At 39.5% G+C, this 17,505-nt stretch overlaps 1 protein-coding gene across 1 annotated transcript; it reads left to right on the forward strand.

Annotated features, from left to right (window-relative positions):
* Positions 1 to 12,739: 12,739 nt before the first annotated feature.
* On the forward strand, positions 12,740 to 16,666 carry LOC147621276 (ABC transporter G family member 1-like). Its single transcript, XM_086823977.1, has 11 exons — positions 12,740 to 13,232; positions 13,364 to 13,443; positions 13,607 to 13,896; positions 14,099 to 14,270; positions 14,371 to 14,457; positions 14,574 to 14,711; positions 14,847 to 15,044; positions 15,170 to 15,256; positions 15,360 to 15,632; positions 15,788 to 15,895; positions 16,051 to 16,666. The coding sequence occupies exons 1-11, from the start codon at positions 13,019 to 13,021 to the stop codon at positions 16,363 to 16,365; spliced, it is 1,962 nt and encodes a 653-aa protein (XP_086680103.1). The 5' UTR covers positions 12,740 to 13,018; the 3' UTR covers positions 16,366 to 16,666.
* Positions 16,667 to 17,505: the final 839 nt, after the last annotated feature.

Consider the following 17,505-nt stretch of genomic DNA (forward strand, 5'->3'; position numbering starts at 1 on the left):
GAGGGGTTGAGAAGAGAGAAACATTTAGAGATTAAAGAAAAAAACCATAAACCATATTTTACCTCCTAGATTGCTTGATTCTTTGATCAAAGTAGAGGCCCCCAACCAATCAATTGGTTTGGTATGTTGATGAAGTCTCCAAGGAAGATTGAAGAGAGAGAGAGAAGCTCCAATCTCTTCAATTTGTAGAGGATTTTTAGAGGATAATAGAAAATAAGCTTATCTTAGAGTAATACCGGCATAGTTTAGTTCACAGATGAGAATACAAAAGAATGAGGGTCTATTTATAGGTGAGGGAGGCCACTAACTGAGTCTAACTGAGTTCTAGAATTTCCCAGCTTCAGTTTGGCTGACTTTGGACAAGTTTTGGACCAGTTTGGCTCCCTTTTTTATTTCGTTTTAACTAGGAGAGAGGAGAGATAAAAATATCCTATTATTTTGAGTTTAAAATTCATCCACACATGTGAAATAGGTGCCTCCTTGAAGGGCCCCCTTCTCTTTACCAATGTGTAAAAAATAAATGATTACTCTAAAATATCTCATTTTTTTATTAATACTTCATAGTTTTTAACTAATAAATCTAGTACTTAGTCAACTCTTCATCTTATGTGGGCATTTACTCATTTTTGGGTATTTTCTTTTATTCTTTGGATTTATCTTATCCAACACTTGGATTAATCTTATTGAGTACTACTCAAGGTTAGTGTGTCTAATCTCAATACCAGAGGAAATGTAAGTTGTTAGCTTTGATGGATTAATGTGATTTGATGCATGTGGCATAAGTGTTGCAATATACTTAAGATATGCTTGAAGTAAAAATAATGCCTTGGTGTTTAGAAACACTTGCTCTTGAGATATCCCAAATGATAGATGATAATATAGTAATGCACTTTAAAACACAAACCCAACTGACTCTCTAATAACTTGGATTAAGTCCAAGATTATAAATTTAATGATGGAATCAAACTTGAGTTTAAAAACTCAAGATACATTGAGAGCCTTCAATGGTAGCTTGACCAACAGTTAGGTTTTCCTTCTTGTGGAGAAAAGAAGCAACCATGACCTCTTAGGATCTCAAAGAGGACCCTATGGTGTGCAACTGCTTACGGCCGCCAATTCGACTGATTCATTGTAGAGAAATGCATGCAGACTCTAGTATGGAGGAAGGTGCGATTTTCTTGAGACCTCCAGTAGCAATACTGTTGCTTGTGGGCTCCAAATCCCAGCCTGAGCTTAAGGATTTTGAAGCTTGATTTGTTACCTTTATTTTGAATCAATTTGTAAACAAAATGATGCCCCGTAGGTCCCATAAAGATGAGGATAAGAGAGCAGTGGTGCAAAGACTTGAGACAGTTTTAATGGAGATGAAGGATTAGTGCGTTAATCTTATGCTAATGATGTGTTAGATGAGTGAGAATATGAAGATAGAGGCATGGCTCTGATACCATGTTGAGAAATCAAGCTTGATTAAGCTCAAGGTGGATCAAAGCATATGAGAAACATGGTTAAGCCTATTGATTAAGATAATGCAAAATATGATTAAGCTAATAACAAGATAAAGATAATGCAAAATATGATTAAGCTAATAACAAGATAAAGATAAGTGATTAATCATAAACCCACATAATCTCATTACATTAGCTTGATCCAAGTACATGTGTATATAGCTCTCATTCACATGTTCCATGCACCCTTGTGCCATCCTTGTGTTCGTAAATGCTCACACTACATGTGCTTCCTTGCACTTTCCATGTGCTACCTTTTTGACCTTTGACTTTAAGTTTTACAAATGACCATACAAATCAACCTTTGCCAATGTACCCTTAGTCTATTTCTCTTTCTAATGTGCATGCTCCTCACCTTGCTCTTTTCATGTTGCACCCTCATACATTGCTTTTCGCAAAACAACCACAATGTTCATGATCTCACACCGCAAGTCCACCACACCTTCCTACCCACAAGATAATGATCAAGCTGAGAGCACAAACAAAGCCCTCATTTTCATATTAACAAAAAATGTTGAAGCTCGATGCAATGATTGGGAATTCAAGCTCACAACAGCTTTATGGGCTTACCAAATCTCTTACGAAGTTGCAAATGGTTGCACACCATTTAAGATGCTATAAGTACCCACAAGAAAATGGTCAAGCAGCTGAGGACACCAACAAAGTCCTCATTCATATTAACAAAAACTGTTGAAGCTAGATGCAATGATTGGGCTCACAACAGCTTTATAGACTTACCAAACCCCTTACAAAGTTGCAATTGGTTGCACACCATTTAAGATGGTATAAGTACCCACAAGAAAATGGTCAAGCTAAGAGCACCAACAAAGTCCTCATTTCCATATTAACAAAAGCTATTGAAGCTCGATGCAATGATTGGGAATTCAAGCTCACAAATAGCTTTATGGGCTTACCAAACCTCTTACAAAGTTGCAATTGTTCGCACACCATTTAAGATGGTATACGGGGTTGAGGCGATAACGCCTTGGGAATTCATGACACCCAGCTTAAGAGTGACAACAATGAGACTGAGAGACTAGAGGGTAACATGTTGGCTGATCATCATTTTTGAACAAATGGAGGAAGACAGATAAATTGCTATGAAGAACATGTTAATAGAAAATGATCGACGAAAAAAGTGGTTTGATAATAATCTCAAGTATAAGGAAATCAAGGATAGAGACCTTGTACTTATGTATGGAGTCTGCAAACTAAAATATACCGGTAAAGGACCATTTTAAGTCTACGAAATAACACCTCAAAGTACTATGCATGTTGAAACCCTTGATGGGGTCAAAATTGTCGACCAGTAAATTCAAAAAAGTATTATGGTCCTCTTATCAAGGAAGCCTTACGAGTCGCACATGATAAGAAGGCTGCTAAGGAAAAAGCGGAACTAAAGAAAGCCCAAGCTCGGTAGGACACTAAAGAAAGGCAAATTCGATAACAAAAAACAACGAGAAGTTATCCTTGGATCCGCACAAGACTTTGTGGGAGAGGTTGAAGGAGACATAGAGAAGCACATAGCACCTCTACGAATATCCATTCAATTGCTTAGGCCTTATAGTAAAGTGCTTTACAATGCAATGCATGGAACCAATTGGGAAAACCCCAACTTGTAGAGACCTCTTTAAAAGTGAAAGGTATCCATGGTAGGAATACCAAGGTTCTTAGGCTACTAGAAATAGAGACATACTATGATGGCAACAAGAACCTAGTGGTAGACTTTCTAGTTATGCCTACAAGAACATTACTTGAACCTAGTGGTAGACTTTCTAGTTATGCCTGCAAAAGAACATTACCTGAACAAGTAATACTTGGTTGCACATGGATGAAAGCTACTTATTGAAAGCTCAAGGCTACTACGAGGGTAATTATTGAACATGGATACCAAATCATGCATGTATACCACTAGTCTCACTGCCGCCGCTTACAAATTCCCAAATCTCATCAATGATAGATAAAGGCTTCAATAGCTCAAATGCCAACAAAGGGAAAACTATTGTAAAGGAACCTTCATCACCAACACCCAAACAAGTCTAGATCCCAAAGAGAAACCCTATCACATGAGATATAGTGATTGATGGGGTGAAGCTTCTATATTGCAAAATGTTACAAAAGCATTGTTGGCTATCCAAGCCCCAACCAACCCCAACGATTTTCCTAGGGCGACCCACTACGCCAATACAAATTACCTTGCCGCAAGTGTCAACTCCATTGCTCATTTATAAGGGAGAACCCATAAGCTCTATCCGCTCTTATGAGAGCACTTTACCACCATTAAACCTAGAAATTGACATGCCACAACAAACACTGATGGAGCACAGTTGGAAGGTATGATAGAAAGTAGGAAGGGGGGACTTATGCTAATATCATTACTTTTACTCTCCACATTTTTCTCACCGACAAAGTTCATGTCCATATCAAGAGAGAGCCTATTGGAAAAAGCTAACCCATGACAATATAGCGTACACTAACATGTACATCAATATAGCACCTATACACATACTAAAAATATGACCAATTATAAAAAAAATATTTTTAAAAAAAAGATGATGAGAAAGAGTGCATGTCAAAATAAGAGAATGAAGTACAACTGTGCTGTGACTACATGCATGAGCATAGACTTTTCGTGGATTGATACAAGTGACCCTATCCTGGGATGGTACTATCAAGGGTAGCTAAGTATTCCTCCTTTCCAAACCCACTCACGCTGTTTTTATGTGCCACTAGGGGAGAGATGTAGTGGAGCCACCTTTGTGGACTTGTTTTACCTACAGTTTCATCCCCTTGCACCATGTTTTACTTGTGAGAGAATCACATGTACACAATGTCCTACTTATGCTGGCACTGTAGAACCTATTTTAGGTGCTATGGGACAGGACTACTACAGTTCATGGTAGGAAAGACACCACAACAACATGATGACATGAGTGTACTTTACCCAATGGGAAGACTCTATCAAGTAAGAAATGCACATGAAGAGCTTATAAAATAGGGGAGGAGGGCAAGAACTTATTTAATTACACCATCATTCTATGAAATAATGTTACCGACTCCTTGTCCCTTCTGGAGTATGGTGGGTAATTTCCTAGACAGCTTAGCTCACGGTAGTCACTTAGCTCACTTACCTATGGTACCCATGCCCTATCACACAGTGAGGATGCACTCAAACCGTTGCCTCATATACCAAAGGAGACATATATATTAGAAGCAAACCCAAGTGAGGGGGAAAATCAACCTAGTATATCGAATCGAAGGATGCTTACAAGCTTTGGTTATCTGATGATGAGCTGGCTAGATGAGTTTGATTTATAGGTTATTGAGGTACAATCATGTAGACCATATCCAGATTTACAATTCGCAGTGGACATGAAACCTTGATATGGACCGGATTTTCCCACTTACCCATGTGTATTCTAAACCCATCCTCAATTATTGCTATTGTTTTCAATTTTAATTTTTTTAATGATTCTCCATTTAGTGTTTGTTTGAGTGCTTTCTTGCATCGTTTTGTGTGACTGGCCTATCACTTTTCTAGTCATTACTTGGATAACCATTCAAGATTTGGTATTAGTTCAATCCTTTGTAAGATCTACCTTAAATTATGCCAAAGGAGTATGCCAAGTACTCTACCTTCCTTAGTGTGTCTTCTTTAGTTAGAATAGAGCCTTGTACATGAATTGTGAAAGTGAAGAGTTTAAACAAAAAACCAAAACCAAAAACAAACCAAAAAACACACAAAAAAGGCCCAAGAAGATAACTATCACCATGTGCGATCTAGGTAGGACTTTTGGCTCTTAGTGATGGAGCCTTGGGACCATAGCCTTGATCTCCATGGGATGAGACCTTATGGCTAAAAACCTATCAATAAAGGACTTAAAAAAAGCCATCACTATAGAGGTAGTTAGTGGTTCTTAAATACTCTTTATGAGGTCTCTGGGACATTTCTTGGGCCTCTGTAGGGTGGCACTCGACTTTTATATTTTTATTTTCTTATTAAATTAATAATAAAAATAAAAGAATAAAAATGAATGCATGTAATAATCACTTAGTAGCTTTATTTATAAGGCTAAATAATAGCTAGAGATGGTTTCACCAAAGTAACAGTGTGTAGAGACTACGGTCATAACCCAAGGCATGCCTTTAAACTTTGACTAGTCGCAAAAATCTTTCCTCAGTGCTTGATTAGGTGTTTGCATTATGCTTAAATTTTAATTATTTTCCACAGGAACACCTTACTCATTGTACCATGTGGCCTTGCAAACCTTTTAAGATCTCTGACGTTTCCAATGCCAACATCATGCAACTAGCGCATCAGTGTCGCGCATCTTCATCGACATATTCTGAGGATGAAATCTACATCAAGATGGGGGTATGGTAACCCTTGCTAGAGACCTCTATGGCGTTGATGCCGGCCAACCACCACATCATTTTCACCACCTTTGTGCCATAGGTGCCTAAATGTGCAGAATTCACTTAAAAACCATGATTTGTAAATTTTACGTGTGTGCTCCACAGGATTTTATGTGGAGAGTGCTAGCTTTAGAATAGAGATTTACACTAGCTAGAGTGGCCAAATTAGCCTGAGGACCAGATTTTTGACGTTGGAGCCCAAGCGTGTGATGGTCACTTACAAAACCTAAAATGTAACTCTCATGACTCATTCTTTTATGCTAATTCAATAGTGTGCTCTTCTTCTCTATCTACTATCTTATGCTATTGCTTACTTGCTAATTCAATAGGGTGCTCTTCTTCTCTATCTACTATCTTATGCTATTGCTTACTTGCTTGTGTAAGCTCTTATGTGTGCTTGCCTACTTGCATGTGAGAGAGTGAGTGTGAGAGAGTAAGCTATGAGGAGGGTCGAGCTTCCTTTGGAGTGCAGCATAGGCAAAGTGGAGCTTTGGAGTGCGGCTACGCGACAACATCATCCCCTACGAGAATCCTGAGCACAAGTATTCATGAGGTGAGTGACACACCTTGCCCATGCAATTGTGAGCTAGGTCATGGAAGATTAGCTTCTTAGTTGAGCTATTTTATGCTCTTGAGCGTGGTTGGGCAAATCCCCATGACATTTGTTTTTTTTTTTGCACTCTTTCTATGAAGCAAGGGCTTTCCACCTTCAAATGTGCAAGTCTAATAAATTATCCTCTAACATAACCATAATTGTTGACAACCCAAATCTCACCAGTAATGGGATCCCCTCAATAAAATATCTTCACCATAAAACCTGTGAAGGCTCCTACCCTCTAATAACTCTAAAAAGAAGACTATACTAAGGGTAGATCGATTCACTTTGGGGCCTCCATACATCAATATCCTATCGCTTGACTATTCAACATCTTTTTTAACATAGCTGGACTAGAATAAACCTTATTGCGATAGGAATTGAATACAATTCCTCCAAATAAGTATCTTCTTCATAATTCTCACAAATAAGAGTCATCGGCAGCTCTCTTGGGCTCAACACGATATCTTATTCCTTGATTATTAAGATGACTATTCTACCTTACTTTTCACTAAAATTCACTAAAACTAATTTCTATTTTTTTTCCAAGTTTCTATGTTTATAGAGACAATTTGGATCTCAATTTGGAAAGTATCTGCAATCTCGGGTCCACCTGATTACCCGCTATTCGGTGTTTAATTCTTTATTAACTTTAACCAAATCCATAGGCTCAACCTAGCCCCTTCTAATTGTTGGAATTAGGGTTGCAGAAAGGCACACAAAGCTTGGAGAAGAAGAAGCAAGAATGCACACAACACACTGATATGACTCAGGTAAAGCATCAAGAACAGTCTGCATAAGAGAATGATTAGGAATAATCTCACCTGCAGAAATCAACTGTTCCTTGAGATCTTTAATCTCAGCAACAAGAAAAATATTCATGTCATCATCTTCCTGCATAATCTTCGATTCTAGCTCTTTACGCAGGTAAGAGATTTTGGCCTCGTTACGACCTGCATACAAACCAACTAGAATATCCCAAGCCTGTTTTGCTGTTTTAACTGAACGAATATGTGGGGTGATGTTACGTTTGACAGAAAGTGCAATCAAGGCATGAGCCTGTGCATCTTTACCATCCCAACGAGCTTGTTCAGCAGTGGGTAAAACAACTGCAACAGTAGAGCTGCTAGAACCTGCAACATCCTCAACAGATCCTACATCCACAGAACCTGGACATACATCCATACCCTGCACAATGTTCCACACTCCTTTTGCAACCAAAACATGCTGCATCATGTATGCCCAAAGTGGGTAGTTGCTGTCTCCATCCAATTTGTCATCAGCAGCAGCAGACTACATGCGAAATGCATCATTGTTGTTATCAGCCATGGCCACTAACTGAAACTGATGCAAAAGCTACCTGTAATGAAGCAAAGACTGAACAGAGAACAACTCGTGCTATGTAGCACGGTCCACAATAGAATATCGATGCCTATTTTGCAAAAAATTGCACTATCAAAATTTTTGTAGAAAATGACGAAAACACCTGTGCAGAACTTGCAATGCAAAAACAGAGCCCGAAACGACCTCAGATGCGATTTTTGAGAACGCACCGCCCTACAAGCTTATTTGCAGAGTATAGGGACCTGCAAAGCACTCATGAAAGCTCACCTCAATTGGAGAACGTGAGTCGGAGGGTGCCGGCGGCGTAGCCCTAGGAGCCAATGCCTGCTCTGATACCAATTGTTGGAATTAGGGTTGCAGGAAAGCACACAAAGCTTGGAGAAGAAGAAGCAAGAATGCACACAACACACAATGTATTAGATTGTGTCAATGTACAAAAGATAAGTTAGCCCTAGAATGATGGGCGTATATACAAGCCGGGGGACAAAACCTCCTAAAGAGGGAAAAAGTGCCCCAGCGGTCCTAAGTGTGTTTACACACATCACTGCCTATATATATGGCAACATTAATCCCATGGGTCTAACTTGCCGCTTTCCACTGGGCCTATGGAGTCACTGTGAACTCACACACCCATAATTGAGATTCCCTTTTTCATTACACATCCAATAGAAAACAAAGTTCACACACGCACCCAATAGAAAATAGAGTTCTCATATGCACTCTTCGACAAATGATTTATTTTACAATATAAATCATAATAGAACTACTGAAAGATTAATACATAATATGTCCGAATGTATCAATATACAATCACTGCAACACTTTGCGAAATCCACCAATACCTCTATACACTAAGACTGTGATCCTTAGACCAGGAAGGTATTGACTACGAATTCTCCCAGACCACTATGCTGACCAGAGGGGCCCACATGTCTCACATTCAAGTCCAACAATCATGCCAATATCTAGAGAGCCTCTTCTAACAACTATACCACTCCCCAAGCAAAAACATATAGACAACCATAGGAGCCACATGAGACTGACGTGTGCACGTCGAGCCCGCAGACTTGCCCTGCTTGAGTACACATGGAGCTGCTTCTTTTTCATCACACTGATCACATCAGGAGCACATCCACATCTGGATCACATCGTGAGCAAACCCACATCATGAGCACATTTGGATCACATCGTGAGCACACCCACATCTGATTGTTGAGATGGGTCAAGGTCTCGAGTGACCATCTTCATGAGACTCACCACTCGTGTGACATCTACAACCTATGTGTGGTACCTGCCCACAAAAATAAATCTCTAATGAATACAATATTAGACAAGTAAAACATGATCAAAACTAAATCTCTAATGAATACAATGTCAGACAAGTAAAACATGATCGAACAAAATCATACATCACACATGCATTCAAAGACTGGTAGACCTTCGCAAGTTCGATGAGACCTCCACTGCCCTCAAGTTGCAACTTTGATTACAGATCCTCAAACCGTGCACTCTAGGGTATTTACACCTATAATTTCGAAGGTTAATTCTTAAGGGTCTTGTCTCGGTAATTTTAATACATTTATATGCGACAAAACCATACTTAAAATCAATAATAATATCTATGTGAAAAAGATCATATGTACATTTTGGTGCACATAAAGGGAGTGCACATGCACACTTAGGTTATTTAAAGGGAGTGCACATCACCCTTAAGATATTTAAAGGGAGTGCACATGCACACATAGGTTATTTAAAGGGAGTGCACATGCACACTTAGGTTATTTAATCTAATTTTAAGGATTAATATTCTCTACTCTACTTTTTTTATAAATCTATGGTAATTTAGTTGGGTAATTCTACTTCTAATAAAATTCTCTACTCTAATTTTAAGGATTAATATTCTCTACTCTACTTTTGGTAATTTAGTTGGGTAATTCTACTTCTAATAAAATTCTAACTTAATTGATAATAAAGTATGGGTACAATAAGGTCAAAAATATGCACAAGTGATCCTAGGGCATGAATCAGGAAGGCCTTGGTTAATTATTATAGCATGAATAAATTTATTAACTCAAGATAATCTAATAGAGATAGACTAAGGTTCATGATTTATATGAATCAATTAAAGCATTTATGGTCAAAAGGGCCAAAACTATAACTAAAAATCCATAATTTCTTTTTTCGTTAATTCATAAAAACTCAAAAATGAAGGAAAAACCATTCTTTTCCATAATTTAAAAACATTTGAATTTGAATGGGAAAAAGATACAATTTATACTTCAAAAAATTCAAATTTGAAAATGGATTTCAATACTTACATGTGTACTAGGTCCAAATTGATGTGTAGGCTTGATGTAGAGTTGAAGTGAAACCCTCCAAGTGTGCAAGAAATCCATGAGTTTTTTTTGCCTTGATTTAAGTGCCCAAGATGCCCAACTTAATGTGTGTGTACAAGCTCAATTGAATAGACTAGAAGCATCTATGACATGTAAGGTACTCTTGTGTACTAATGTAAAGTGTAATGATGAGAAAATTCATATCGCCTCCTACAAGTAGGAAGTGGGGTCTTTTTATAGCCTAAACAAGCCCATATGTATGCTCAACAACCCTTGCCAAGTGTAAGGTTAGCATATCATGCAAATCCACTAAATGGTGGCAACTAAAGTGAATTGTAGGCACTCCCCACAGTTTAGTTAACTTACGATTTTTATGAGCCATGCTTTAGATAATTGTGGGCTAAGGATATGCATGTCCCCTTTTTACCCAAATTAACTAATAGAGATGAGCATGACACCTTGTTTTGACCAAACCCCTTACCATTTACCACTCCCCACTTACTACCAATGGTTTATCACTTTCCACCTACCAATTCCACCCTTGGATTTTTCCAAACCATGGTTTTGCTAACCTTAGATAATTTACCCTTAGCCAACTTAATGAAATAATGTGCACACACACATACCTTAGATTAATTGGTTTAATTTTTAGGGAAAGCCTCAATGTTTTTAGCCTGATGTTCACACTAGGTAAAATGGCATGTGCTAATAATCCATAGAACTCCGCTAACCTCAATAATAAAACATTGTAACTCTTCTTGTGATTGCCAAAAAATAAAGTGAGTAAAAATACAAAAAAAAGAGCTCATAAAAAGGAAAAAATGTAATCACTCACAGAGCCCCCTCACCCCTATGTACTCTCGTCAATCACTAACTTCTTCATTTACTAACAAGCCTTCCATGTTTCTTATGCAAGAACAATGACCATTGAGCATTCACTTAGTTTCAAGAACAAAACAACAACAAGCTTCTAAATACAATCTTCTACTTGATATCATGAAGATGTGATTAACATTTGGAAGGGACGGATGTTAACCCATTCCAAGATTAATAGATTCTTCCACTAACATTCTACATCAAAGAGCAAAAACTTATACACTAAAAGAATGTATGATCAAGCTATGAAGCAATGGTGTCCAAATCTATAACTTGGACATGGGCTCCCATAATGGTTTGGTGATGGAATACATATGGTGATTCCCGAGCATGTGATAGAAATCTAGGATGCATTCCTTGTGAATGTGCTATTCTGAGATTAAGCATTATGTAAACAATAGAACACCTATACTGGTCAACCATAGTTTAAGTGTGTGTGAACACTATGGACTAATATATATAACTCAATTCATGCATGAACAAAATGTCACCTTGAACTGATTTAGGCACATCTATAGTAATTGTTTATGCCATTGATTCAACTTTCTAAGTGTTAACATCATTGACTCAACTTTCTAGGTGTTAATATCATTGAACACTATGGACTAAGTGTATATAACTCAATTCATGCATGGACAAAATGTCACCTTGAACTGATTTAGGCACATCTATAATAATTGTTTATGCCACTGATTCAACTTTCTAGGTGTTAACATCATTGACTCAACTTTCTAGGTGTTAATATCATTGATTTAACTACCTAGGTGTTAACATCATTGGTGGAACCATAATCCTTGTGCAAGATAAGACAAAGATGATTAAACTTTTGACTTTCACAATTTTAAAGTCAAATGATGACTTATGAAGAATAGCAACCACCTCACTAATGCTTGATACTATGTGTCTTTGATTATTACAATAACGTGAGATACCCCTTTCGACCCTCTGATCTTTTTGTAAAGACACCCTTTCCTCTTAAGACGTGTCTAATCATGCCCTACATGAAGTACTCATTGATTAAACCTAAAAGCCAAGAATCTTGCAAAGTATACCATATTGATTTACAAAGGTGAGAAAAAGTTGTTGCATTCTCTACAATTTGTTAGAGTTTCTACATATCTCTTTATGAAAATAAACATGAAAAATAATAAGCTATGAAGAAAGTCCTTTTATAAGGTCATGCAATACAATACTAGATGCATGTTGTGATGCTATTTGAGGAGCATCCCTTGACATGGATAACAAAACTGGCCATTTTTGTAGAATCCTACATACCAAAGCATCCTTTCATAAGGTCATGCAATCAATACTAGATGTTGATTGAGGAGCATCCCTTGACATGGATAACAAAACGAAGCATTTTTGGTTAAAGTCTACATATCTAAAGTCTTGTTCTAATCTTTGATTAAACCTCTTTGAAGTATTTGTAGTGTGAATATAAATATATATTTGCAGGTTAACACCAGTGGGCCAGTGGCTACACTAGGCTTGATTTTGGCCAGATTCTCTTGGTGGTCAAAACTAGTGTTCACATAACCCAGTTTGCAGTGTAATTTTCTCGGCTGAAATTTAGAAATCTTGATTGGAATTAGATGTTATTTTTATTTTAGGAGTTGAAATTTGTACATTTTAGTTATAAATCCGGGCAGTTATAGTTATACGGTTTCAAGTGATTTTCAAGTCTAGGTCCCAATTAACCTAAGCATTACCTTTAATTTGAAGGGTTGGAAAAAACACTTTTTTCGGTTACTTACGGTGGCCTCTTCGAAAAATGACACAGAAGTGCGTGCGTGGTTCCTGACGTATGTTTGACTTGAACGTATGTCTTAATTGCTTGTCTCACGGGTTGGGTCCTACAGGCCATAGCTATGGCTTCAACTGTGCAAGACGAAGTACAAGGCTCGCGTTTGCTTTTGCTTTTGCTTTGCTAGTGTTGAGGTCTCGTCATGGCTGCTGCCTCTTCCACAAAGCAGCAAACCTCCATCGCCCCTCACCATGTTGTTCTGAGCTGGCGAGACCTGACCGTCAAAATCCCTGGATCTAATGGCCAGCCTCGCTACTTGCTCCAGAATGTGTCTGGCTATGCAGAGCCTGGCTGCCTCCTGGCTATCATGGGGCCTTCTGGCTGCGGCAAAACCACTCTTCTCAATGCACTTGCAGGTATTCCTACAGCGCCCCAACCTGTGTGTTTTTGAAAATTGGGGTTCAATTTGCATAGATGTTGGTGTTTGTGCGTGCGCGCGCGCGCTGGTTAATGTTTGGGTGCACGGGGGGTGGGAGAGGGATTGCAGGAAGGCTTGGCACTGCTAGCATGGACAGTGGTGAGATTCTCGCAAATGGAAGGAGGCAGAGGCTGTCTTACGGCAACTCGGTAAGCGGAGTTCAAGGGCAAGTCCAGGAATCATTTTATCTGATGATGTTTTAAGTCCTTCTTCACATTGTAAAAGGCTGAATTGTGATGCTTGCAATTGAGATGTACTTTGAACCCCAGTTCCTAGGCTAGTACATGACAGATGTCTGCTGTCTTGGAACAGGCGTATGTGACCCAAGATGACTCCCTGATAGCAACACTGACCGTTTACGAGACGATGGTGTACTCCGCACACCTACAGCTGCCGGGGAGTGTGACTCCCTTTGAGCGGCAGCGCAGGGTGCAGCGCAGCATCCGCGAGATGGGGCTGCAGGACTGTGCCGACACACGTGTGGGTGGTTGGTACAGCCGTGGGCTGAGTGGTGGGGAGAAAAGGCGCCTCAGCATCGCCATTGAAACCCTCAAACAACCCCCCTTGCTCTTCCTTGATGAACCCACCAGCGGCCTCGATAGGTAAAAGGAATCACTTCTGGTTGCACTTGGGGTTTGCTTCTTTGCAGTACAGTATGCTAACCATCAGGGCAAGGGCTTGCTAGCGTCGGTAATGGATTTTTCTGTGGGTAACAATGAAAATGTAATCTCAGAACCTCAATGACTAAGATTTAAGTGATACAGATCCTTCCCTTAACATGTTTCTTTAGCATGGAATGGCCAGTGCAGCAGCTTTCCATGTGGTCAGAAGGCTTCGGACACTCGCCAGATCTGGCAGAACCATGCTCGTCTCTATCCACCAGCCAAGCAGTGAGGTCTTTGAACTCTTCCATCATTTGTGCCTGCTTTCATCTGGTCAAACAGTTTACTTTGGTGAAAGAGTGAATGCAAAGCAGGTAACCATTCCAAGGTCAATCAGCATCCTAGTTTATTGATTGTCATGCACAAATCAATGTAAGTCGTTTGATATTTTGTACGACCTTGGTATGCATGCAGTTTTTTGAGGATGCTGGATTCCCGTGCCCGGCATTCCGAAACCCATCAGATCATTTCCTTTGGATCATTAACTCAGAGTTTGAAGAGGTAGTACTGGTTCCTTTTGTTGGTCGAGAGAATGATCATTATATTTAGATGCAGGATTTGAACTTTAGAACCATGCATCCATGCGATTATAATAACCATGGTGCTGCTCAATCTAGACGAATGACGACGATGACATGGAGATGGGGAATGGAAGAATGCCCACATTACACAAAGCTCAGCATCTCATAAAAGCCTATGGGGACTCGAATATCAGAAGCGCTGTCAATCAGAGAATTCAGCAAGCTTCTCAAAAGGTATACCAGCCGCATCATATTCGTCAGTTGTTTCTGTTCACGCTACCATGTCTTTGCATGCAAATCATGACAAAGCTTGGAGCGACATCTGGTACTTGGTCGAATGTTTTAAGAGTAATTCATTTGTTTCACCAGGAAGGTGACCTGATAGAGAAAGTTGATGCTGGTGGGGTGAGCTGGTCCAAGCAAGCCTTCTATTTAACATCAAGATCCTTCACAAACATGAAAAGGGACATCACCTATTACTGGTTCCGACTGTTTGTTTATGTGATGCTGTCAATCTGTGTGGGCACGATCTTCTACAAAGTTGGCCATTCTTATGATGCCATCCAGGTGTGTCAAAATGATTAATCCACAGGTACTCTAGGCTTGAATTTCACAAGTGATTTTTATCACAAGTTTGGAGATGAAAAACGTGAGCACATTCTACTTAATCTTGTGGATGTCATCTTTCACAGGCAAGGGCGGGTATGTTTATCTTTGTAACTGCATTCTTGACTTTCATGGGAGTGGTGAGCTTCCCATCATTCATAGAGGACATGAAGGTAAGCTTTTCAAGCTGGTTTGTGGTTTTAATTGCCAGCCATGTGGAGCTTTTTTGGGTGAAGTACTAGTTTTAATGTGATGAAACGATGTCGTGGCTTGAAGATCTTCACACGGGAGAGGCTGAATGGGCACTACGGAGTTGCGGTGTTTGTTGTTGCCAACACATTGTCTGCCTTCCCCTTTGTGGTCTTGTTGGCTTTTCTGCCGGGGACCATTTTGTACACAATGGGTGGCTTACACCCCGGCTTTGACCACTTCATTTGCTTCATTGCTACTCTGTTGGCTGCCCTCTCAGTTGAGGAGGGCCTGCTCATGGCAATTGCAAGCATTGCGCCGGATTTCCTCACTGGAATGATTGCAGGATGTGGCATCATGGTAACTTCCAATGCCCTTATTGTTTGTTGATGTGATGATGCTGGTCTTATACAGTGTTTCATTTGAACCTAACATGAACTCAAGCTAATACTGTTGGATTATTTTTGTGCAATCAAACTTAAGAGTGTGACGATGATGTTTTATCCATGACGCAGGGGATGTACCTTCTGAATGGAGGCTTTTTTCGGTTGTTGAAAGATCTGCCCAAGCCTGTTTGGCGGTATCCGCTGTCTTACATGTCATTCCACGCATGGGCAAGCAGGGTAACAAATCCACCTCTAAACAATTTACTGTGTTATTACTTCTATGAGCATTTTGAGCTCAACTTTTAACGTCAATAAACTAACCCCTGTTGTGCTCAAATTCTTACATTTATATTTTTAAATAACTTGATGTGGTCCTCTTAATGAGGTGGCAGGCTTTCTATAACAATGACTTCAAAGGTTTGGTCTTTGAGAACAACGTGGTAGGTGCCCCACCCCTAGCAGGTGAGGATATCCTTAAAGGCAGGTTCCACATGTATATAGGGTACTCCAAATGGTGGGCAATCTTTGTGCTTGTGTGCATGGCCATCATGTACCGCCTCATTTTCTTCTTTGCACTCAAGCTCAAGGAGAGGCTGCCTGCCTTCCTCCACAACCTCAATTCCCGGCCACAAAGGTTGATTGAGAGGGCCGCCTCAGGCAGGTTCATTGTGCCTCACAATGATATGGATGAGGAGGATAAACTCTAAATATTGGGACCGGCCCAGTGTTCACAGAAAACCTGCAAACTTTATACAAATGGACCTGCAACACTTTCAATTCTCTGGATTTTGAAAAATCCTCAAAATTTAAGGTACTGTACTTATACTTTAGCTCCAAAATACTTGTGAACACTGGGTCAGTCCATCTTTAATTCTCCACACCATCATATTTTATGACAAATTGAAAAAAATGCATGTTAAAATATGCTCCACGTTCAGTTTTGGGACGCTTCATGTATTCACGCAGAGAATATTCGAGGAGGTAAATTGCAATGCCATGGTTTTAGACCCACTTCTCTCTCTCCGGTCAGATTTTTTTAAAAAAATTCTCGAAAAGTGGTCCACCGTTTTGTGTGAGGTAGAAGACGCACAGATCACCTCGCCCTGTCTGACCCTAACCTTAGGTAAGTGCTAATTTGACACAATCCTAGCACAATTAATTCCTCAATCCCTTAATTATCCACCAAGTAATCCCTCATTCCCTTAATTGTCCACAAATAATCCCTTAATTGTTTGCATCAGCACTAAACCACTTGCTCAAGTCAATGATACCTTGATTAACTATGCTAATCGCCTCAATAACAAGGTAACAAGGGGAGACAGAGAGAGAGAGGACTATTCTAGAACCAAATCAGTGCTTCCTGCCCTTTTACTCCCTCACTTGCGAGTAGAATTAGTTTTTGCCAAGTGAGCGGTTGCTGACATATCCAAGAGAAAAGGGGGAATCGGTTTGAAGACGCCGTCATGGAGAGAGAAAGAGGTGGTGTTGGTTTGATTATAGTCAATTAAAACAATCTTGACAAATGTTGTCATTGGAATACTATATATCCATCATTAGGTTGATCTTGAAGTCAAGAGCTTACCTTAGGCTTCTCAATTCAATTGTTATTTGGTACTTTATCATAAAGTTGCAGATGCAGTTTCTTGTGTGAGTTATCATAAAGTTACAGATGCAGTTTCTTGTGTGAGTGTGATAGCTCGTTCGTCATGTCCTCATTTTGTTGTCGCACTGGGCGACAGAAGCTTCTGACACTGGTAGTGTAATTGTGTTTCTTGTACGAGGATTATGTCCTTAGTTTGAGATCAATATTGATGTGTTTTATGTGAATTGCAGAGAAGTGGCTTGAC

Source organism: Cibotium barometz, chromosome 30 (genome assembly GCF_041138505.1).
Source record: "Cibotium barometz isolate CiBa-2024 chromosome 30, ASM4113850v1, whole genome shotgun sequence".
NCBI classification, from domain to species: domain Eukaryota; kingdom Viridiplantae; phylum Streptophyta; class Polypodiopsida; order Cyatheales; family Cibotiaceae; genus Cibotium; species Cibotium barometz.